Source organism: Alternaria triticimaculans (assembly GCF_023758025.1).
Source record: "Alternaria triticimaculans strain BMP 0046 chromosome Unknown scaffold_43, whole genome shotgun sequence".
NCBI lineage: Eukaryota > Fungi > Ascomycota > Dothideomycetes > Pleosporales > Pleosporaceae > Alternaria > Alternaria triticimaculans.
Genome location: NW_026056000.1, coordinates 73,772 through 96,347, shown reverse-complemented (window position 1 = coordinate 96,347; position 22,576 = coordinate 73,772). Strand labels below are relative to the sequence as shown.

Genomic DNA, 22,576 nt, shown 5'->3' with positions numbered 1-22,576 from the left:
CAGTCTGATTCTTTGTATCCGGCGTATAATACACCGTTATCCCCGCCGCGCCTTTCAGCCCCTCACTAACAAACTGCGGCACCCTTTTATACGTGCCATTGCGAGCGCGGAAGTACAAGACTGCGGTCCAGTAGTTTGAGAAGTCCTCAGAGAAAGTGCAGCTTGTGCATGTAGAGGCGGTGACGAGGTCGTGCGAGGGGGGCATGGAGGCTGTGAAGGAGTTTCCGCCGACGATCTGGTGGAGGTGGGGGGAGGGGATTAGGGAGGGGGTGACGAGGGGGTCGAGGCGCTCGACGACGAGTTGGGAGCATTGGAAGCGGAGCATGGGGGGGATGGTTATGTTGAAGAAGGGGGGTTGGGCGGAGACATGGCGGGCGAGGAGGAGGAGGGGGAGGAGGGTTGGTCGCATGTTTGTGGTTGTGAGAGGTGGTCTTGGAAATGAAGATGGGAATGACGAGATGTCAAGAATATACACGACGTGAGCATACAGAAAATGTAGACTCTAGATATCTGCTTTCCGGACTTGCCTGCCGTCTCTCGCACCAGACCCACGATCACATGTTGTTGAGTGAACAGCCAATATCGGTGTGATGGCTGCGGGGCCCGGGAGTCACTCCCTCGGGTCCTGACCAAATGTCGTACGACTTCATTTTAGCCTTTGAGAACGCTGGCAGTATCATACTCGACGATCACTGCGATACGCATGTGGGGCTCTGAGTGTATATGAAAAGTAAATTGCTATTGCTGCAAACCCATGTAGGCAGCTGCATGCCAAGGGCATCCTCCAAATCCTTTAGCTGATTTCGAAGCCCGATAGAGACGCAAGGAAGAGTTGGCATGTAAAAGGAGATATATTATCGCCAGTTTAAGACATGCATAGCTGCAAAACCTTGAAGATAAAGATGCTATGTACTAGCAAGGACGTATTCGGTACTCTTGGGACAGCTAGCTGTTCACGTCTGCGTCGACGTATACAGCACGTAGTATCGTTCTCTGCTCTATAGGCGGCTTCTTATGACCGTGTATTCGTAATATCCTTCAAGTTAAACAAGACGCCATCTGAAGTGTGTGACGGTGGTTCTTCGTATCGAGGAAGCATCACGACGGAGTCTTGAGCGAGAGAGATGGTTCGGTTTCTTAGACGTACGCTCGTGTGAAATGATGCGTTAGTCGCTTTCGGGGTATCTAAGGTCGTTATCATATTCAGCGCGGCATGGTTTGTAGTCTAGGTGAATCGAAGAATCGAACTCTAATCTTGTTGCAGAGCCGAGATGAAGCGGGCTTCGGGAAAGAAGCGTAGTCCGTGGAGTTAATTCATTTGCCAGCTTCCTTCATCGTGATAGCCAGACCAGAGGCAGTACTTGACATGCTGCTACCACTGCCACTTTTCCTTCTGTTGTGTTGTTTGGCAGTCTCGGAGCCGGCGCTACCACGCCGACTATTTGAGGTGGGCTGCACAGGGAAGTAGCCAGATCCGTCCTCGATGGCAGAGCGTACTGGTGTCCTTGCCCTGCTCTGCACCGGGCTCATGCGGAACGCTTCTGATCCAGCACTCCACCGCTGGCCCGGGCTTGCGCCGCCTGTCAAACTCCGGGCATGCCTCCGGGTAGGCGTCTCGGCAGGCAATTGAAGCCGTGAGTTGATGCCCATCCACAGCGCCTCTTCGTCATCGTCACCCGGCACTCTCCACCCTCCCACGCCCTCAAAGTCACGCGTCAATTCGCTTGTACCAATGAGCGCCGTGAGAGAGTTGTTCTTATGTTTCAGGAGACGTGACGTATGCGCCGACTGTAGAGCTGCATCTTGCGACGATGTCGTGCTAGCTGTGCTTGTGCGGCGATGGCGCTGCCCAGTCGGGGAGTGCCGGGCGGACGAAGGTATGAGAGGGACCCGAAGCGGAACTGGCTTCGAAGTCGAAGGAGATAGCCATGCGCCTATGATTGCAATGGCGAGACGGCAATATACGGTTAATGCGCGGAAGGAGAGGAGCGATACGGCGATTGAGGTGGTGACGACGGCGAAGAAGGCGAGCGGGATCGAGACGGAGAGCAGGATGAAGGGCGTGACGGCGTAGACGGGGTTCCACAGGCTGAGCTCAGCCCTGGATGAGCCCAGTCGAAGGAACATGATGGCGACCCGTGGTGGAGAAGGAAGGAACGATGACGGGTGTTCGCATGTGAAAGTTGCGGGGAAGCGCCAAGGTCAACCAGACGCGACCTCTCCACCCCTTCTCTGCGGAGCATCGACAGCGAGCCTCTCCGCTCAATTCCCGCTGAATCGCCTTGCTGTGGTCCGCGCAGGTGTAATTCCAATTCCGATAAGCACGGCACTGAGCGATGTGCCTTTGAAGATGCTCTCGTACTGCTCGATCTTCAGACGGGTCGAGTAGGGCTGACGCTTGATGCGGAGAAATGTCGCGCCTGTGACGGCCAGCCAGGCGCCGAAGAGGATTTCGTAACGGTACTTCTCCACCGCGGTTTCCGAGGCGTTACCAGACATGATACTGATGCGATCGGTCAAAAGCAAAGGTGGAAGGAGCGATGAGGGTTGCGGAATCGGGCGGCAGAGGCCTTGATAATATGGAGGATTTCATGACGTCGTTGGTTGGCTCACCATCACGCGCTCGCCACCGCTACTTGCATCCATCACACCACGCCTCAGACCGCTGCCGTGCGACGGGAAGACATCGTGAACAGTATTGTCCACTCGTTCTCCATCATTGCTTTGGCACATAGGTCTCTACCGCCCTACCATTGTAAACTTACTAGCGCCTAGATACTGATTGGATCGCTTTGTCCATGCACGACTTCCTCTTTGTCTCGACCTTATCACGGAATCACTCACCGCAATTTCATTCTAGATAGTACATCACCCAAGATCTCAGCCTCATTTCAGGCTCACAATCTACCGAGACTGAAGCGCGTATCATGTCGACGCGAAATGTATTTTGGAGGATCGATCGCAAGTCCTTGACTATTATTCCGATTACCGTTGCCGTGATTCTCGGCATTGCATTCCTGCTTTCACGAAAGCTAAAACGAACCTTCTTCGGTCGTTCCAAGAAATCGATACTTCCGTTAACTAACACACCGCCACGCAAGACATCTTTCCAGCACCATCTCCATGCCTTGCGCACGTGGTGGAAGTCTGCAGTCTCTTCTGCCACTAGCTCGCCTCAGCCTCACGACCGCCTCACTCATCGAGGATGGTTCCAGCGTTACAATGCCGAGAAAAGTCTCCTTGAGGAAGAGCGTTGCAAGGAGATGCGAAAAGAATGGAAGCCGAGAGTGTTCATTCAAAATTACAGGGAGCACTGGAATCGGATTGCCGAAGAGCAGAAGAAAGCTCGACAAACGCAGTGGGAGAAATTCAAAGACAAGGTAGGACTTTAAGTATGTATCGATATAATATGCCATCACTTCTCATCATGATATCTTGCCATTAGTACGTTTTGTACATCGTCTTTGTATGCAATGTGATCTGCGGTGGTACAACTGGGCGCAGCACACTGACGGCTTTGTCTCCTGCAACTTCTTCGAACAAAGATGATACTCGGCTATGCTCTCGGTTAGTTATAGATTCCTGTTCTACTCTCGAAGACCATAGTCATAACTTCAAATGTCATCTGCTTTACGAAAAGATGGCTACATCAATTATCGCCTCACATGTCCACAAAGTCGATCTGGCTGATGCATCCGCTGAAGCGTCAGTCGAGGAACTGCAACCCCAAGGCATCTCCAATCAAACGATCATCATTATAGTTTCCATACTAGGCTCTGCAACCATCTTAGCCATTGTCGTCGGAGTTATAAGCTACTTTCGACATCGACGTCGGAGAAAGGCCAATCAAGAACGCCAACAGGAGATCGAACGGAGTTTGCAACGGGCTCGACGACCCGTCCTCACGTTAGACACAGATATATCAATCGCAACTCAGTACAGGAGGTCGGTTGCTCGAACCGGCTAGCGGACATCCTGCTATCAGATATCCCCGGGCCCGCAATGTGACCAAGATTCAAGCACTGTGCGACTACATGTCCGGATGTTCAACACACAGTCGCTTCAGCTTATCAAGATAGTTCCTGTCTCAATGCTTCATCTCAGCCCACAAAAACCCTTCAAACTATCAGTTTCACAAACTCAAGCCCGGCCAATACTCATGGCATTAACCCACGACCAAGTCGGTGCCATAGTCGCTAGCTGCGCAGGCGCGGTCTTGCTAACCATCTTCATAATTCTTATTTTCGTCCACCCGGTCCGACTTTACACTTTCTCGCGACGCACATCTCCCCGTTCCAACCCAGCATTTACTACCACAGACGAAGAATCCCAACGTCTCTCCATACCCGACCCCCGTTTCTCCCTCCTCAGCCACTTCGAAACCGTCGGTAACCTAGTCATACCTCCCTACCACCGTCCTCTTCCCTCAGCGCTAGACATCATCAACCGTGTAGCCATAGCTATCGCTTTACCTGCAGGTACGAAGCCCGCGGACTTGGAACGTGGGACGGACGACGGGGTTCCAGAAAAGGTGTCGTGGACTCCGATTGAGCGTCAAGACTCGCTTGTCATGCGTGAGAGTGCTGCTCAAGAAAGGAAGAGGATGTCTGCGAATCATATGGAGCAATTGGAGAAGCTGCAGAGTATGTTTGTTATTGGTGATGGTGAGGAGGATGAGGATGAGGAATGGGATGATGCTGATTCAGTAGATCATGACTCGGAGGTGGCTCATGGATTTGGGTCGGGTAAGGCTATGAATGCGCTGTATCATGCGGAGTAGATTATATTAGAGTAAGATGGTGATGTAGATGTTGTGGCAATATGAGATCGTCTCGTATCGTGCAATGGGGGTTGGGAGATTCCAAGAGTCATTACAGGAAGTCATTTGAGCATATTAAGGAGCGTGAATACTAAAGTATATTAAGGCAAACTCAAAGCCCAGTGCGTCGACTCTTGTTGTTCCCCAAGTTTCCAGATACACGCCATCCCATGGCATCTCTGCATTATCTTCACCAAGCCGGAATAGAGCAGGCGAAGTCCTTGATCTCCGTCGTCGCGTGTGGTAGATCGCGGGTGTACTGCATCTCTGGGCAATAGAGGTGGCTGTCGGTTTCGTGTTGTGGCAAGGAAGCAGAACGCGGGAAAACGCGCCTCGTCTCGGCGCAGATCAGCCGCCGCGCGCTTAGTCAGCAGCTGCTCAACACGCGACGCGTGACGCGTCTGTTCCTTCCATATTCACTCGTTCCTTCGACTTATCCGTGACCTCTCTCCGCCGTTGCACACCGAACTCAACATCGCAATCGCATCAGCTCCGTTCAACCTAAAAGTACGGATGCGATGGACACTGATGTTCTCAAACCTTACTCAGCCTGAGTAACACGACCTGCGAACTGTCAAGCACCTGCGGCTCCAGGAGAGCTGTCTGCACGTGTCACAGAGAACGCAAATTTGTCGCGCGTGCCATGAATGCAAATCTGGTACTTCACATGCTCCACAGTCGCTAACCCACAGACACAGCCTCAGCATCGGAGCTCGCGAAGGTATCCTAGACCGCAATGTTCGGTGGCACGCGCTTCTTGTCCTTCGAGAACTACCATTCGCTCGCATTACAGGCATTGTTCGCACCTTGACTGGCCGATTAAAATGCTCATCACACAGCTTCAATGTTGTCCATGGTCATTGGCCAATGTCTCATGTTTCAAGATCGTCGCATTACCGAACGGGCCGGTCGCGGGATGATCACATCCACTAGGACAGCCCGGCAGTGAGGTAAAGCCCTCTGCAATGCTGTTTTATTGCTCCTTCAGCACCCTGTGCGACGTCGAGAGATGGTCTCGGCCACAGATGGGTTTTGCGATCATGCGGGCGGCTAGATGGCTTCGATTTGGAGAAATATTTCTCTGACCTGTCCTACAGTAAGACTTCTTCACTGCGAGCAGTCCTCCATCTACAGCAATGCGATCCTCGCGCAAGTGTCAGCATTACGGAGTAACAGGCCCCAGCGCATAATGCGCCTCTTTGATATGCTGCACGTACGACATGAAGTGGGCATGTTTCTGATGTTTCTAGCGTTTCTAGTTCTACGTCTAGGATGTTTCAAGAACGGCACCCCGGACAGCATCACCATGTCCACTCTGCTCGACATATAGTATCGCTGTGGCTCTTGGCCGGGCGCCTACTCTTGGTTCCTGAGTGAGTGTTGTGGCAGGCCACCGCCATTGACACATTCGCCTTCTGGTTTCTTCTTGCACATGTATTTGAGATACCCCACTACTTCCTTATAATAATGTTTGCGTTTGCTTCTGAAAGGCCGGTCTGGCACCTACTGGCATGCTTTACGACCTTCTTTTTGCTTTACTCATCGGCTGCCTTTTGGTTCGGCTCACGGGGATCATTCGCGAGCGAGCATTACCCAGACAGCCTCACAGCAATCTTCTCTACACAGACCATCGATGCGCTCAATCAAGACATAAGGTTGCGCAGTGCGCTACTGTCACTAACAGAAGCTATCGCACTATCATCCAGTGATCTTGGTGAGAGGCTTCGTTCGGAAAGTCTCCAGAATTTTGGCGCCAATCTCACGGATGGTATCAAGCACGTTCGGTCGAAAGAGGGGTCAGAACTAAAGAGGAGGGACTTGCAGGATGACATCAGTAGTACTTTCCGAGATTTGACGGGTGCTGGTGGTATAGGCGGGTTCAATCTCACAGGTGGATTGGCCGGTGTACTGGGCAGCCTAGGGGACTTGATGACGGGCTCCCTTGGTACACCCGCTTTGTTTCTGGGTATAGGTTTAGGGTACGTAGGCGCCCACCACAACGAACAGACTAACCATTAGCAGCATGGGTACAACGACTGCTCTCAACCTGACCGACATGGAGGAAGCCAACGCGATAGCTTCGAGTATCGCCACCACCTACAACGCTTCAGCAAGTGGTGCGAACCTCGTCGCTCAGCAACTTGGAAACGGCCTATCGAGGCAAATCACCCCTTCCTTCGACAGCAACAATTTCTCTCTCGCCCCTGCGGCCTTTGCCCTGGCATCTGGCATTGGTAACGCGACTGCAGTAGGGTTCGGTCTGACAGAGCAACGTTTCGCGCCTTCGTCTGATTCGAGCATTGAAGGTCTAGCTGGAAATTTTGGTCTTGGGGTTGCAATGCCGATTGTATCCAATATTGATCTTCGAGCCACTATCAAGAGTTTGGGAAACAGTTCCGGTGTCTCGAGCTTTATGCAGAATCTTCCCAAGATCGCGGCAGCAGCAGGACTGGGCCTAGGAGAAGGCGCAAGAAACGGCTTGGGCTTGACAGCATCGGAGCCATCAGGATCTGAAAATCAGAAGCGTCAATCTGTGGATCCTACAGCAGACACGATAGACTTTCCGAGGACTGTAAAGCATTTCGCCAGAGGCCTTAGCCAGTCTTTCATTCAGGGCAGCAACTTTTCAAATCTAGACATCGGGTCTGTGACGGCCTTCCCCAACATGACCGAGCTCCAGGCCATGCTCCGACCTATGGCCGCCGGGGCTGGTGCGGGTATAGGCATGGGAATCGCCATCGGATTGAACTTCAAAGCAGTGGATGCTCCGCCAATGATCGCTAGTAATATTGACAGCGACAACGAACAAACGGCCTTGGCTGCGGAAGGTTTCACGCAAAACCTGTTCTCCAACCTGCTCATCAACGGTACCGCCATACAGCAAGCGAAATCGTTCATTGCGAATAACCCGCCTCAAGCATTACAGGGTCTCGACGGCGCCAAGGCAGCGGAAGGCTTCGCTAGGGGTACCATCGAAGGCGTTGTGAGCGCGATGTATTCTGTCGGAGGAGTCAAGAACTTGATCACCGGCGACCTTCCGGATACAGCATACGACAATGTGCCAGTTTTGGCTCCAACACAATTCAACGATACTCTGAATGGCTCGGCTGTTGGCTTTGCGCGAGGGCTTACAGGCAAAGCGACGATATTGGTTGCGGAGATCGTCAGAAACCTCACACAGGGCATGTCAAAATCTGATGTGGCTCCTCCGTCACGTCGAAGCATTGTCGGAGAGCTCCACGAGGATTCCAGTGTAGGTAAGAAAATGCTACCGGCTGAGTTGTTGCATATATTGACACATCGCAGTAGAATCTAGTCTGATTACCGCCCGTCAATCTCAAGTTGGAACCAGCCAGTTCCCTATAGCTATCGACCCCGCCACAGCGCAGAAAGGCGCACAGAAATTGGTCGATACTCTCACGTGTCAGGGAATCGGCGGCATCGCGTCAGCAGCTTTCGGTGCCATGGCTGCAGCCAAAGCGAACGCTACTATGATGAGCAAAGCGATGGGCCAACTCGGTCAGACTCTCGACCCAACGGTGTTGCAAGCACTGCCCCGAGGACCTATTACAGTTTTATCCGAAGGAAACATGTTCGAGATTGTCATCGAAAGCCAGAGTGTGAAGATCAATGGCCTGGCGCTCGTCCCGTTCGCAGTCATCACAGGATTACACGTCTTGTTCGCTGGTCTCGCCTTTCTTACCTTCCTTCCATTATACCTTGTCCTAGGCGTAGTCTGGCGGTTCTCTGTCCTGACCGGCTTCCCAGTTGATGAAGCCAAGAACAGGAAATGGCGCATGGGCCTGTTGATTACGTTTGCCATTCTAGGCATCACTGGTATAGTCCTAGGTATGGTCGGTATGGGAAGCTCTCGTCATTTCCGCGACACACATGGCATCATGGGCCTCGTTTGTCTCATATTCCTTTTCCCAGCAGTGGGATTCTCCATCGTTCGTCTTCGTACAGAGATCCCGCATCCCTCACCCGCAGCATTCGCCGGCATTAAAGGCCCTATCGCGGTTGCGAAGACACCGCAACGCATCTACCTCATCAGTGGTATCAGTACCCAGCTACTATTGGGGCTGGGCCAATTCGCCTTCTTACAGGGTTTCGCCACACTGCGTGCCATATCACTTTGCGTCGCTGACGCGGTGCTGACCTCAGCGAGCGTTTCTGGTCTCGTGAGTATAGTCTTGATGATACAGATCAGTGCCACGGCATTAGTCGGTATTCGAGCCTGGTTGGAACAACACATTGCCAAGAAAGAGGCGGCTGGCATAACTCGAACAACGACTGTTGGTTCTAGTGGCCTCAAACGAAGCGACACGATGGCCACGTTCGGTTTCGACAGGAAAGACCCACTATCCGTTTCCAGATTGATCACCACCAAACCCAAACTCACCCAACGAAAGACTGAAGAGCTCAAAGGATCCGAAGATAGCGGCATCGGCACTCCATTCAACTTCAGGAAAGAAGGAAGCATCAATGAAGCAGAAGCACAAGACGACAATTTCCTCTCACCCGAAGAGCGGATCAACTACCAGGAGCGCGGCATATACAACCCGAAGACTGGAGGCTACACATACCCTGTCCAAAGTATGAATTATGGCGACGAAGAGTTCTACAACCGGTCGACTACATACGGAGAACGTCGCCCCTCTTCGGGCGTGTTTGACCCCTTGCTATCTCCCCGGCCCCCGATGGCAGCCGCTACCGGACCGAGGATGACTGGCGTCACTGTTCAAGATTTGTGGCCTCCGCCTATGCCAGCGAGTTTGTATATGACGACGAGGACTCAGAAAACTGTTAGTAGTAGGTATAGCAGGCCGATTGATGGGAATGTACCTGTGAGGGATAGCTTTATGGGTTTTGGGAACCGATAAAGGGACGTGGGGACATTGGAAGCAGGACAAGCCGCATGTATACCATGATGTATGATAGAAATACGAATAGATCCGATTGAAGTACGTTCTGAGAGACTATGCGCGTGTTGATCAAGCTCGATGGTGATGCGGATGATCGTGGCTCATGTGATTGATCACTCAAGGACACAAACGGAGACCCGGTAGTTTCCGCGACGCCGCTGTCGGCCGTCAGCCGAGTATATAAATCTGGCTTTCGTACTCTGTGTTCACTCCTCATTACTCAAACTCTCCTGGAATATTTCCAAAGTATTATATCAACCAAGTCATGTTTGCGGCCTTCCTGTCTGCTTCCAAAACAACAGACGCTTTCTACCTATGAGACTGAGATCGAAAAGTCCACAGCAAGATCACATGTTGTGCTCGTCTTCCAACATCCAACTTTGAAATGTTCTACTCTTTCTCGATACCCCAAAATGAAGGTTACACCCAAACATGTCGGTCGCTGCCTCCGCCTTGCTCCAAAATCCGAATACGCCCATTACAACCGCCATGAAGACTCCTCCGGGCTCTGCTCTTCCAAAACTTTTGTCAAACCAAAGGATGCTTTGCGGCGCTGCTTCTCAAAAGAGAAGAGACGGAACGCATGTCGGAAACTAAAAACCGAGTATTGTTCCTGTTATGTTGGTGGGCCTGGAGTATCTGACTAGCATCGGCTACATTCTATATTCGAAAACTCACCAAGTTCTTTCCCATGCAGCCGGCTGCTGCAAGCGCGTATAAAATCAGCTCGGTGGTGCAGACGTCTTCTTCTCTTCAACACAACGCGCGGTCTCAAGAAACTAAATCTCATCGATACAGAGACATGTCTTTTCCTGAGCTGTGTTTTCAAAAGAGATGCCCCCATCCATAATGATTTGTGTGGAAGAAACGCAAAACAAGATGGCTCCGGTTTATGAGAAGAGCACCTTGCAACAGTAGATCGCGATGAATCTCTTCGTTGTGTGCGTTCGCGACCTCGTTGGTGGGCCGGTCGGCCTATGTAAACTTTCAACTATGCCTGGAGAGGACTTCTGCACATCAATCTCTAGCACAAATTTCCAAAGATCCAAGGAAATCGCGGATGTGTGAGTTTCTGCTCTCCACGACCGATAAACTAAGAACACATGATTTGCGTCTGGCTGTGTGCATCGTTCATGCAAACAAAGCGCTCGTATTTAGAACGCGTCAGTTGTGCAGATGTGCCAAATGTCAAGAGCAAGACTTGCGCCGCCAAATTATATCATATCATGAGCAGAACATGTTGATGCGGGTCATGTGTTGATGTCCTTGAGGGACCAAAAACGACATGAACATGTACAACAAGCACACTTCAAAAGGCTGCCAACTTCACCTACATGTCCGGCGGGAGAGAAGCACCTATCGGGTCAATACGCCATGCATACATGTTTCTAAAAATTCTCAAACCATGACTTCATGCATCCAAAACTTTGAGCATCTCCTCCACGCTCTGGAACTTCTCCCTCTCCTTCCCTTTGCTCTTGCCTCTAGCTCGTTCAGCTTCGTCGATCTTCTTCCAATCCGACCAACTCAGCGGTCTTGTACTAGTAACGTTATTTTTGATGCCATCCCAGCCGAGACCCGTGCTTCTATTGTCGCCGCTGGTATCGTTCAAAAATGGCACATCGGCCTCCCAGTCCTGCGCAATAATGTCTGCAGATGCAAAAGCGTCTTGCATGGTACTGGCGATGACGCCGGTCGGTCCGCGCTTGACCCAGCCTGCACAGTATAACCCATGAACGTGACCAGCTGTCAAACTACCAGGCCCTGCCGATGGTGTGATGACACGGCCGTGCATGTCGTTGGGTATTATGCCGAGTTTCTCGTCGAAGGGTACGCCGATGTCGGAAAGGCCAGGTAGACCGGTCGATTTGTATCCTACGGATCTAAAAGCCAGCGAGGCCTCCAGCGATGTCTCTTCGTTTGTGGGTGTGACGCGGGCTCGTTGGTCGAAAGGATCGGCGTCGGGGACAAATTGTTGCTTTGTAAAGGCGATTGAAGAGAGGTGACCAGCGTCTGCGCGCATCGACTTGGGCGCTTGCATGAAGTCAAGGGCCCATGACCGAGACGCTTCCTCTTTAGCAGCCTTGCTACCTTTGAGAAGGACTTCAGCTATCCGCTTTTGTACTCGGGGGAGCTTCTTGATCTCGGGTGGGTAGAGGGAGCGGTCGATTGGTTCGAAGGCGACGGAGGGGATGTTCATGAGCTCGCGAGCTTCTTTGACAGTGAAGGCAGCCTGGCTTCCAGTAAGCGATATATCAATGCATGCGGATAATGAGACGTACCTGTATTGGCCCACGCCGGCCAACGACCCTTACAGATCGCACCCGACTCTCTGATAGCGTCTGGATAGCCTGCTCCGAGATGTCGGTATGCCGTAGACTGTCGACAGGGCTGAGCAATATGCGCGCAACATCCAGCGCCACATTTCCCTGCCCTATGACGACTGCCTGTTCGCCAGCTTGGAGATTGGGTTCCAGGCTCCGAAACTGCGGCAGCGCATTGTACCATCCTACAAAAGACCTTGCTGAGTATACACCCGGTAAATCTTCGCCTGGAATTCCCAATTGCCTATCTTCACTTGCGCCGTATGAGAACAGTATCGCGTCGTAGTGGGGCTTCATCTTGGCCAACTCGATATCGTGTCCGACCCTCACATTGCCAATATAGTTGAAGCGCGGGGATTGCGCGACCTCCTCGAACGTGTCCTGGCAGTTCTTGACCTCTGGATGGTCCGGCGCGACACCGTAGCGGACAAGCCCATACGGCACCGGAAGTTGCTCGTACATGTCAACGACGGCATTTTGGTTCTTGTTCATCAACCGGTATGCCGTGTAGAAGCCTGCCGGTCCAGAGCCGATAATTGCGACGCGAAGGCGCCCGCGCGCGCTTGCAGTCGTGCTGTAGGCATTGCGATGTGGTCTTGGTGTTGCACATGCGCTGTTGTATGGAGACGGCTTTGTTGTCCGATATCGTATCGTGCTGATCGCTCTCCCATGCTTCAAGGTACCATGGTCGCGTATTATCGGAGCCGACGCGCCTGATATGCGTTGAGTGCAGCTAGCGCAAACATAGGGCGTCCTCTGTAGGTGCCGGACAAGGTGCATGGTGTGAAGGTCCTTGCATCTGATAGCGGCGATCGCCGCACGAGGAACTTGGAGATGACTAAGGTCCACCAGATGGCGCTCCCGAAGTCAATGGCACCCAACCTTGGACCCATGCAACGCCGCGACCATCAAATCCTCACTTGATCATGATGAGTGAGGGCAAGTCTGATTCAATGCTTCTTGTCTCCCATAATCTGGTCATCGTATTGTTGGGCCTCTCCTCTGCCCAACGTGCCGCTCAAACCACCGACAAAGCAAACCTGACCACAATTCCTTGCTGCAACTCATTGGGCCCCCACATGTTCCTGGCTAATACAGGTTTCAGCCGCTCGTGGCTGCGACTAGTCAATGCCTAAACCCGTCCCATCCGTGCTTCCTCACGTCATGAGCCGTTCTGGATCTACATTGGTCGATATTGATTGTTGTCATGACAACCCCATATTTACATACATATCACCCCAGGTCCCCGCGTGGGCCCATGTCAGCTATCAACCAGCATTTGCATCTCTTTGCTAATAAGCGAGAAGACGTCTCCCACCTTCTGTTCTGACGGTCGTGTGCAGCAGAACTTCCTTCCTTCGTTACTTCTCGCTCTCAATCGCAACAATGGCAGGCCGCTGGCAGCCCCATATGTACGCAGCGTCGAGGGATTCCATGATTGACACCGACCCCACCCGGTCGACGTTCAATCCAAAGGCCGTTACCATGGCTAGTCGCATGCCTCCTCCACCACCAAAGAAGAAGCAGGAAGGTCCTTACATCGACTTCAACAAGCACCCGGACAGCTACCTCATCCTTCCGTATGGTAACACACACGCGAAGGAGATGAGCCCGAAGACGAAAGTCTTCATCGACATTGCGCGATGGATCCAGTTCAGTCTGAAGATCCTCACTCTGCTTGGCGCAATTGGCATCATGCTGTGCGGTATCTTCATTCGAGGTGCGCAAGATACAGAGGGCTATATTTTGAGGATACCGGTATGCACAACTCAGTCAACATTTAAGACTTCGCTAACACAAACAGCCCGGTGTGGACCTCATCGTTTGTCTATACGCGATATACCATCTAGTCCGTAATCCCAAGACGCGACCAGCCGGAAGCTCCGCCAGCTACCACTTCTTTGCTCTCGTTACCGACGCTGGTTTTATCCCGTTCTACGTCTTCACCGTACTCATGGCTCGTCGCAACTCCGATATGGATGCCGGAACACTTGGGCGGTGGCGCACCATGTTCCCTACAGACAATGAGACAAACATAGTCCTGTTGACAACGTGGATTACCGCAATTGCTACCGGCGGCCTCCACGTCCTCTCAACCGCCATTGATCTGTACTTGGCTATCCTCTTCAGGAAGATCTCAAAGCTACCACCGGACATGAACCCGCTTGAGGACAACCTGACTTCGCGCAGAAAGACCAAGCACAAGCACAAGAACTCTTCAATCTCAGCCATTACACCTCTTACGTCGGACCAAGAGAAGAGATTCAGCGATCAGAGTACCATTGCTGGAGATCGCCGTGATTCAAAGACACCTTCCTACATCTACAGCGACGTTCCAAGCCCTACCAAGAACCAGGTCGCATTCATGCACACGCGAACAGACTCGGAAACTACATATTCGCCCCATACACCTGCTTCAGCTCGCCAATCCAGGGAGCGCTTCTCCATGTACTCCCAGCCTCCTTCCGCATACCAGTCCCGCAAAGAGCTCAACCACCGTGACGATCTACTCAACGACGAGGAAGACAATCAAACACTGGCCCAACGCAAGTCTATGCTCTCCCAACAAGCGAACATCAAACGACACTCTCGTGGCGGATCCCACGTTACCTCGTCCTCCTCGAAGGAATCCTTCCACACTCCTCCCGGAACCGCACGCTCTTCCAAACAAGAAGCGACTGGTGATCTCTCCCTCCAGCGCAACTCCCAGCAAAGCCTCAAGAACGACAACTGGTTCGTGCATCCCGACGAGGAAGACGAGCACCACGACCACTACCCAGCGCCCAAGCAGACAATGTTTCCCTCAAACGCGAACAACGGCTACAACACTGTCTCACCCTACGACGACGTCTCCGACTACGAAGAAGAGCCCGAGGCACCCGAACCTCTACGCATGAACCCCCTCAGCCAAAACCCGCCATCTCCCCCCGGCACAGCCACCTTCTACGACCCTTACAAAGCCACCTCCCCTCCCCCACCCAGCCTCCAGCGCACCAAGACCACAACCTCCATCTCCACCGAAAAGACGTTCGACCGGTCGCACTCCCGCTCCGGCACCCCGAAATCGCGGTACTACGGCAACCTCCAAGCCGCGACCGAAGGCGTGCGCAGCGCCTCCAACTCTCCCTCCCCCACAAAAGGCTCCTTCCGCCAACAACCCAACCACTTCCCCAGCGCCACAAAACAATACGCCGTCAACACTCCTCCACCCGTCCCCACGCACAACAACGTGGCCGGCTCGCCGTTCACGCTGCACAAGAAGAGTTACACGAGCATCAAGCGCACGGGCGAGGCGAACTACACACCCAAGCAGGGCCAGTCGCCGCGCGTCGTCAGCCGCTCCGGTGTCGATTACATCAACCCTTATGAGTTTGACGACTCGGATCTGGGTACGCCGGGACGCAGGAGAGATGTTAGTGGGAAGATCGCTGAGGAGGGGAGGGGCGGTGGGTGGAGTGGGATGACGCAGAGGAAGGTTAGCGGTGTTGCTTATTAGGTTTTTGTGTTCTTTTCTACTAGGGAGGCGTTTGATGGTATCTAGGTTCAAGGGCTTTTCTTGTGACGATGTTCTATACACATGATGTGGTTTGTCCATTTTTCTTTGGGGGAAACGAGATCGGGTCGGGACTTGGGGGTTAGCATGACTACATAGCACGTTCTGGATGACTGGAAATGACGATATGGGATCTGTCTGCTGCACGAAACTGGGTTGTATCCTCCTTCTGATATTTTTTGTTGTGATGTGTTTCTGCAGACATCATGCGAAATTGCGCGGCCGTCCCTGCTATAGTACGACATGAAGCGCAGCTCCTCAGGCTGTACTGTCGACATCATACTCGACATCCGTTCTAATAACATACTTCGCACCCTCAACAACCCCCGTGCCTTCGTGAAGTAGCGCTCCTTGCGCCTCGCCATGCGGAAATACCGCGACACTGCCCATGATAGGCTTGACAGGGTAAGCGTTGATAACACCCTCCTTAACACTAGGAACGAAGAAAGTCGTCTCACCACCCTTGAACTCGTCGTTCAGGTAGATAAGGAAGGTGAAGAGAGACGACTGGCGCGCGTCGGCTGGCGACGCATCGTATTTGTAAGCATCGGTAACGGGATCAATGCCTGAGGGTGGCCATGCGCCATCTGCCAGAGTTAGCACATGGATCATTTTGGATTGTTCAGAATCTACGAACCGATATGCATACGATACTCAGCACCAGGCACGTATCTGTACACTCTGAAGCGTCGGTTGATACCGCGGACTTTCTTGCCAGTCACGCTGTCCGGCACAAACGCTTTCACTCTTTCCCAGAGCTTGTCGTGGAATGCTTGGTCGACGATCCAGTAGAAGTTGTGTGCTAGCACACTAGTGTCTTCACCTTGCGGTCGCATGGGCGCGTCGGGGATGAACTCTATAGTTTCGCCGGCTGCGATGATGGAGGAGCATTCCTCTGGAGAAAGTACGTCCTTGATCAGTCGGAGGTTAGGTACGATTGGGTGCTTGAAGCATTCTGTCTTGGGTCCTTTGCCGAGCAGAACGGCGTCGTCTTGGGAGGCGTAAAGGATTGCAGGGTGAAGGTTCGGTGGTTTGCGCTGCAGACCGGCGGTAGTTTCGATAATGCGGAAGCGGTCCTTGAGGTCGGGGGAGCATGATTTGAAGATGCTCTTGTCTTCAACACTTTTCCGTACTTGACGAGTGGGTTTGCTGGTGCCTCGTAGATCCCATGTGTCTTGTAATGAGATACCTGATGCGATATCTATGCCGTGACCTGTTGTGTCCGTCGGACCCGTAACTCGCAATATTGAGTCCAGCACGCCGATCAGTTCGTCGTTTTGCGCATTCGTACCGACTACTGTATGACTAGGGACCTGCACATGAATCGACAGTCCGGAGACTACGTCCAGAGTACGCACCCAGCGACAAAGAGCACCTAGTGTTGGGGTGTCTTTCCTGATGCGCATCTCCGCCAACAGGATAAGGGCTTCTGTGTACTTGGCGTCTGTGAGCGCACCTGATATGCGCGCAGTGAGGTTACTGCCATCTATTCTTACGCTTAGTCTTCGATTTAGAAACCCAAGATATCAGACATACCAACTGAGTTCAGGCCGGTAGTACATGCTTGACGGAAGTCGTATACAGCAGTCCTCAGGTCTTTGCACGCTTTTGACTTGATTAGTAGTGGATGTGAGGATAGCGTTTGTAATGTCTCAATTGCGACCTCGATCTCTTCAGATGAGATGACCGAATGTACGCTTGCTGGCTCGAGTGGATTAGCATCTTGTGGTGGACTTGGAATGCTGTTCGGGTACTGCTTCTTTGCAGCCTGCAGTTGCGCATTCGCGCTGCGTTTCCGCTTGGCCATGCTTGATGATTAATTTTCTAGACGTGAAACTGGAGAGCGGAATAGTATCCACCAAGGATGTGTCAGCGATTACCGTGACGGATGTGAAGTAGTCCGTCCTGTACGTGCATGCCGAGGTTTACGGCGGCGAACGTAGAAATTTTGTGGTCTGTGCTCTGGACTAGGCGGGGCAATGCTGTGCAGGACTAGTGCGGAAAGGCCCGCTCTCCAGTCTCACCACCTCAGGATGCATGCAGGCGCATTACATCTACATTACATGTCTGAGCCTGATACTCCAAAGATCCTACGTCTAACACAAACCTTGTTCGTCCGATGACTAATCCAACGGTCATGAGCTCATTCACTGCAAAAGAACTATGTATAACTCGATTGCCTACTGTATCCACAGCAGTGCAGTAGACTAGAAACCCTGAGCCCACACACTCGGCAGTTCAACGGCGCTATGCAGTCTACGGGGTCTGAGACAGGATTATCGGAACGGGGTTAACGACAAACAATGGGCCGACGTACGTGTTACGTGCGGATCGAGGGGTACATTCCAGAATCCTGAGTACTCAGGTATATAGATAACTCGGGCGATCGCCCTTTTCTTTTTCTTCACACACCTATACAAATTTTCGCTCATACATCTATCTGAATATACTCTTACTTAACATATAACCCCCACTTCGACATACATACATACTCACCAAAATGGCTTCCACCTCCTTCTACCAGGCCACCGTGCCCACCTTCAAGGGCATCGCCAACAGCGCTGTTGGCTTCCTCACAGCAGCCAAGGAAGAGCAGGCAAAGAACAGCTCGCTGCCCTCCGACCAGGACCTTCTCAACGCCCAGCTCGGCGACATGCTTCCCCTCCGCATGCAACCCATCCTCGTCGGCAAGTTCCCACTCGATGGCCTCACCACCCTGAAGCTCAACGGATCGGCCGCACCCCCTAACCTGGACCCCTCGTCATTCTCGTCCCTCGACGACGTCATCAACTTCTTCAAGCAGTTTGCCGCTGTCTTTGACGCCGTTGACGAGAAGACTTACAACGAGAGCGCTGGAAAGAGCTTCGATGTAACCGTTGCGGGCAAGACTATGACTATGTCTAACTTGGCTGAATACTATAACAGCTTCGTCATTCCCAACAGTTAGTATTACCCTCGATGGAACTACATGTCAAATGTAGAATGTATGCTCACACGGACTTTCAGGCTACTTCCACCTCAACGCCATGTACATGCTATTGAGGAGCAAGGGATTCACTCTTGGCAAGGGCATCTACGTCAAGCCTTTCTTCACCGAGCAGGCAAAGAAGGACTGGGCCCCGTTGATGGGTTAGAGAGCGCCATATGCTGAGCTGCGCTGTGTCTGTTTAGCGAAAAGACTCGATAATCAAAGAGCACACATTGGATAGAAATGAAATAAATGACATCACATCAATCTAGTCGACAGAGGACAACTAGACCTGCCTGCACCTGTCAGTTTTCTTGCTCGTATGGGAGTGAGTGTCTAATAGATAGTTGAGTACACAGAACAGAAGACATTGCCAGAATGTCTGTCAGCCTGTAGTGCTGATGTTCATTGTTTTTATCAGCTACTTTACTTGTCGAAAGCATCTCTCAGCTTCTCAAAGTGTGCCCTCATCTCCTCCCCAAGCTTCCCTTCAACATCTGCTAAAATGGTACACACTAAGCTATAGTTGTTACACAAGAACCTTTCCCTCTTCCGCGCATCGCTGATACCCTTGCTCAGCTTCGTGAGGTAGGCTTCGTACTCGCTCCTCAGTCTGCCCACGGATACACTGACTGGCTCGTCGTCGCCTGCTTCCGAAGAGAGAGCCAGAATGCCTTGGAGAAGGTTTGCAAACTTTTGTGTGAGAGGTGTTGGCGCTGTGGAGGTAGCGGTGGAAGAGCTTGAGCCAAGTAGCGCCGCACCGGTCGAAGGTCGGCCGGGTAGAGATGCAGTGACTTTCTGGAGCGAGGTGCAATGCATGTCCAGAACCTGCTGGAACCGTGGCCAGAGTAGCATATTGGTTGCGTTGATATAGCCTTCCACCGTCGGCACCTTCCTACGTTGTAGTTCGAATGCGAAGTGCTGGTTAAGTCGTACGCACAGCAGTATACCAAGCGTGTCTGTTGTCGCTTCCACTAGCGACTTTGTAACCGCTTGGCCGACTGCTAGCGTGGGCTCGAAGATGGAGTTAAAGGTTCGTGAGATGGCGTGAAAGTTTTGTGATGGGGCGAAGTATGTAGAGATAAATGTGTACTCGAAACATGCGTTGTCGACAAGTGCGAGATTGAAGCTGCGGAAAGGGACCTCTAGGTAATGCGGTGACTTCTCGTCCTCGGCGACGTTTGCTGGCAAGGCGTTGACAGAGGAGCTCTTCAGCGCATCGCGACGTCGTCCGAGAGAGAAGGCATCGTATGCAACTGGTGCGTTTCGAGACTGACCCAGCAGAGTTCCAGCTCTTCTCGCACTGGGATCTTCGCCCAGAACATCGTACCTGTCCATAGCATGCACTTTGATCTTTTCGAGCGCGGTTCGGTATCGGCTGAAGTGGTTGAGGTAGTACCACCGCATGGTATAGATGTATGCCTGCGCTATCTGTTGCGCAAGCTCTGCCTGGTGTTTTGCGAGGAAAGAATACAAGTCTTTGTATTTTAGGAATGCCTGCTGTTGGATGATCTGCGCATTGATGGAAGGTGAACGGATGGCCTTGATCTGGGCGACTATGTAGTCTCGTATTCGTTCAACGGCGCGAGTTATGAGATCGTCCAGCAGGGGCTTGACGTCCTTTATGGCCATCAAGTCTGGATGTTCTTTGGCTTTGTCGTTCACTGTCTTGGACCGTTTCTCGACTTCTGCAAGGGCACGCACGAAGCCGTCGTCGACCGGACCTTCAGCGATCTTGCGCACGACAGCTGGTGATATGCTGATGTCTTCGACCGCCGGTCCCAGGAGCTTTTCCACCACTTTTCGGTTTTCCAGCTTGGTGTTCAGAGCGATGGACCGGTTCTGGAGTGATTCTATCTCTGCAGACACGGCCTCGAGATCCGACTGGAAGTTTGTCAGGTTTGCTTCCACCGACTTGAGCACCTCATCGCACGCCAATATCGACTTGTGTAGGTCCTCGAACTTGTCTTTGTCTTTGTCATCTGCAAGCACAATGAGCAAAGACCTGGGACTCTGAGCATGAAAACATACATTCTTCGACTGACTGCGCGCTATATGTATGTACAGAAGTGGGCTGCTGTCGCTCTGCAGTCTTCGCCGCGGCGAAGTCGTGCAAGCTCAGGTCCCCGAAATCAATCTCCTCCTCTACCACTTCAGGCTTCTCCGATATACGCGTCGAGTCTTCCCCGTTCGTGGCGGGCGAGTTGCGCGGCGGTCCTCCCATAATCGACTCTAGCACGTGTATGGGATCTGGCACGTTGGGCGGAACACCCCCTGTCTGGCGCCTACGTGGCCCGCCATTTGGCATGCGCGCGGATAGAGGCAGGCTCGCAGTCGAAGCATTGGGCGATATGAGGGGCGTCAGCGAAGACGATCGCGGATTCAGCCCTGGCCTCACGGGTTGCGCGGGCGCTGGATAGCCCCTTCGGGGAGCGGGCGAGTACGAGTCGCGTCGTGGAGGCGGCGTGCCGGTGGGTGTCGAGTACGAAGAGAGCCTATCTAGACCCCACATGATGCCTACTGGGTCGCAATCAGTTCAAGGGTGCATGCTAAGAATCAAACACGGATAGCGAGTCCTGAGGGCAGCTGTAGAGCACCCTCGATTCACATAGCAGGCCCGGCGATTGTTTTATCCGCGGGCTAGACAGGGATCCGCTAGCGCCGCCTTCCCCTCCGCGCCTGCCCAATTTTGCCCACGCAAAAGACTTCTCTCTCCATCTCCATTTAAGGACACTGCCCACCCCACTGCCCTTCGCCCAGCAGCCCGAACTCAGCCTCTTCCTCCCCGTCGCATCAACTCTCATTCATCACCATGGCGGACAACAACGACGCGCAGGTACGTCCCTCGGAATCCAGCCCCGCATGTGCTCTTACCCCACCCTTCGGAGCACTGTCGCCAGCTGCGCTCCAGCTTCGCACCCTCATGCGCCGCCCTCTCGCGCCCCGTACTGACGCCGCAAATTATAGCATGAGCACACCTTCGACTCCGCCGATGCTGGTGCCTCCACCACCTACCCCATGCAGTGCTCTGCCTTGAGGAAGAACGGTTTCGTCTGCATCAAGAACCGCCCCTGCAAGATCGTCGAGATGACCACCTCCAAGACCGGAAAGCACGGCCACGCCAAGGTCCATCTGGTCGCCATCGACATCTTCACCAGCAAGAAGCTCGAAGATCTCTGCCCCTCCACCCACAACATGGACGTTCCCAACGTCACCCGTCGCGAGTACCAGCTCGTAAGTGGCCCATGAGGCTCCAATGCGAAGTCTGAACTAACACGCGAACTAGCTCGACGTTACTGACGACGGTTTCCTCTCCCTCATGTCCGACGACGGCTCCACCAAGGACGACGTCAAGATCCCCGATGGTGAAGTTGGTGACAAGATCAACAAGATGTTCACCGAGGACGGAAAGGACACCAGTAAGTTACACCCGGAATAGGCGGTTTTTGGGTCATGCTGACAGACCACCAGACGTCATTATCCTTACTGCTATGGGTGAGGAGGCCTGCATCGACGCCAAGGAGGCTCCCAAATAAGCGCATCGCTCAATACGTAGACTGTTTGGCAGGAAGCAAGGCGCGGACTGCAGACAGACTACAAACGGGGCTGCAACACTCTTTGCATATTGCGTGCAAAGTTGTAGCTCCGCGGCAAACGTAGCATTCTCCCGTGCGATTTGCACTAGGCGACCAATGCACGAGGTTCTTCGGATGGTTTTGGGTTCTTTGCATTGCCATGTCTGGGAAACGTATTACGATGCATTTCCCTCTTTAGATATATCCCTTACGCTTCTGGCAATGAATAAAAGGTGATGACTTTACGGCAAATGTCGCGTCCCTCATTGGTAGAAAATTCGTGTGACTGGTTGCCGGATCCGCGCTAGTCGCCCGCGAACTTGGATCTCGTGTATCCTGGACCACAACTATAGCATGTGACACAGCACTCGAACGCACTTGATCTCACTTGCAGCCTCGTTACCTTGAAATA

At 52.7% G+C, this 22,576-nt stretch overlaps 9 protein-coding genes across 9 annotated transcripts; 5 read left to right on the top strand and 4 right to left on the bottom strand.

Moving 5' to 3' along the window:
• Positions 1-1,314: 1,314 nt before the first annotated feature.
• J4E78_010967 (uncharacterized protein) lies at positions 1,315-2,127 on the bottom strand (the record flags this gene model as incomplete). The annotated part of the gene is made up of 1 exon (XM_049371541.1): positions 1,315-2,127. One exon carries the CDS (start codon positions 2,125-2,127, stop codon positions 1,315-1,317), a length of 813 nt encoding a protein of 270 aa, XP_049216768.1.
• Positions 2,128-3,665: 1,538 nt separating this feature from the next.
• Positions 3,666-4,780, top strand: J4E78_010966 (uncharacterized protein; the record flags this gene model as incomplete). The annotated part of the gene is made up of 2 exons (XM_049371540.1): positions 3,666-3,705; positions 4,320-4,780. 2 exons carry the CDS (start codon positions 3,666-3,668, stop codon positions 4,778-4,780), a joined length of 501 nt encoding a protein of 166 aa, XP_049216767.1.
• A 1,506-nt stretch (positions 4,781-6,286) lies between these two features.
• Positions 6,287-9,702, top strand: J4E78_010965 (uncharacterized protein; the record flags this gene model as incomplete). Its single annotated transcript, XM_049371539.1, has 4 exons — positions 6,287-6,294; positions 6,526-6,798; positions 6,842-8,076; positions 8,126-9,702. 4 exons carry the CDS (start codon positions 6,287-6,289, stop codon positions 9,700-9,702), a joined length of 3,093 nt encoding a protein of 1,030 aa, XP_049216766.1.
• A 1,453-nt stretch (positions 9,703-11,155) lies between these two features.
• On the bottom strand, positions 11,156-12,560 carry J4E78_010964 (uncharacterized protein; the record flags this gene model as incomplete). Its single annotated transcript, XM_049371538.1, has 2 exons — positions 11,156-11,977; positions 12,027-12,560. 2 exons carry the CDS (start codon positions 12,558-12,560, stop codon positions 11,156-11,158), a joined length of 1,356 nt encoding a protein of 451 aa, XP_049216765.1.
• Positions 12,561-13,454: 894 nt separating this feature from the next.
• Positions 13,455-15,564, top strand: J4E78_010963 (uncharacterized protein; the record flags this gene model as incomplete). The annotated part of the gene is made up of 2 exons (XM_049371537.1): positions 13,455-13,826; positions 13,873-15,564. 2 exons carry the CDS (start codon positions 13,455-13,457, stop codon positions 15,562-15,564), a joined length of 2,064 nt encoding a protein of 687 aa, XP_049216764.1.
• Positions 15,565-15,879: 315 nt separating this feature from the next.
• J4E78_010962 (uncharacterized protein) lies at positions 15,880-17,428 on the bottom strand (the record flags this gene model as incomplete). Its single annotated transcript, XM_049371536.1, has 3 exons — positions 15,880-16,208; positions 16,259-17,107; positions 17,158-17,428. 3 exons carry the CDS (start codon positions 17,426-17,428, stop codon positions 15,880-15,882), a joined length of 1,449 nt encoding a protein of 482 aa, XP_049216763.1.
• A 693-nt stretch (positions 17,429-18,121) lies between these two features.
• Positions 18,122-18,755, top strand: J4E78_010961 (uncharacterized protein; the record flags this gene model as incomplete). The annotated part of the gene is made up of 2 exons (XM_049371535.1): positions 18,122-18,563; positions 18,628-18,755. The coding sequence occupies 2 exons, from the start codon at positions 18,122-18,124 to the stop codon at positions 18,753-18,755; spliced, it is 570 nt and encodes a 189-aa protein (XP_049216762.1).
• Positions 18,756-19,015: 260 nt separating this feature from the next.
• On the bottom strand, positions 19,016-21,101 carry J4E78_010960 (uncharacterized protein; the record flags this gene model as incomplete). Its single annotated transcript, XM_049371534.1, has 2 exons — positions 19,016-20,571; positions 20,621-21,101. 2 exons carry the CDS (start codon positions 21,099-21,101, stop codon positions 19,016-19,018), a joined length of 2,037 nt encoding a protein of 678 aa, XP_049216761.1.
• A 480-nt stretch (positions 21,102-21,581) lies between these two features.
• Positions 21,582-22,125, top strand: ANB1 (translation initiation factor eIF5A; the record flags this gene model as incomplete). The annotated part of the gene is made up of 4 exons (XM_049371533.1): positions 21,582-21,587; positions 21,614-21,823; positions 21,876-22,008; positions 22,061-22,125. 4 exons carry the CDS (start codon positions 21,582-21,584, stop codon positions 22,123-22,125), a joined length of 414 nt encoding a protein of 137 aa, XP_049216760.1.
• Between the last annotated feature and the right edge of the window lie 451 nt (positions 22,126-22,576).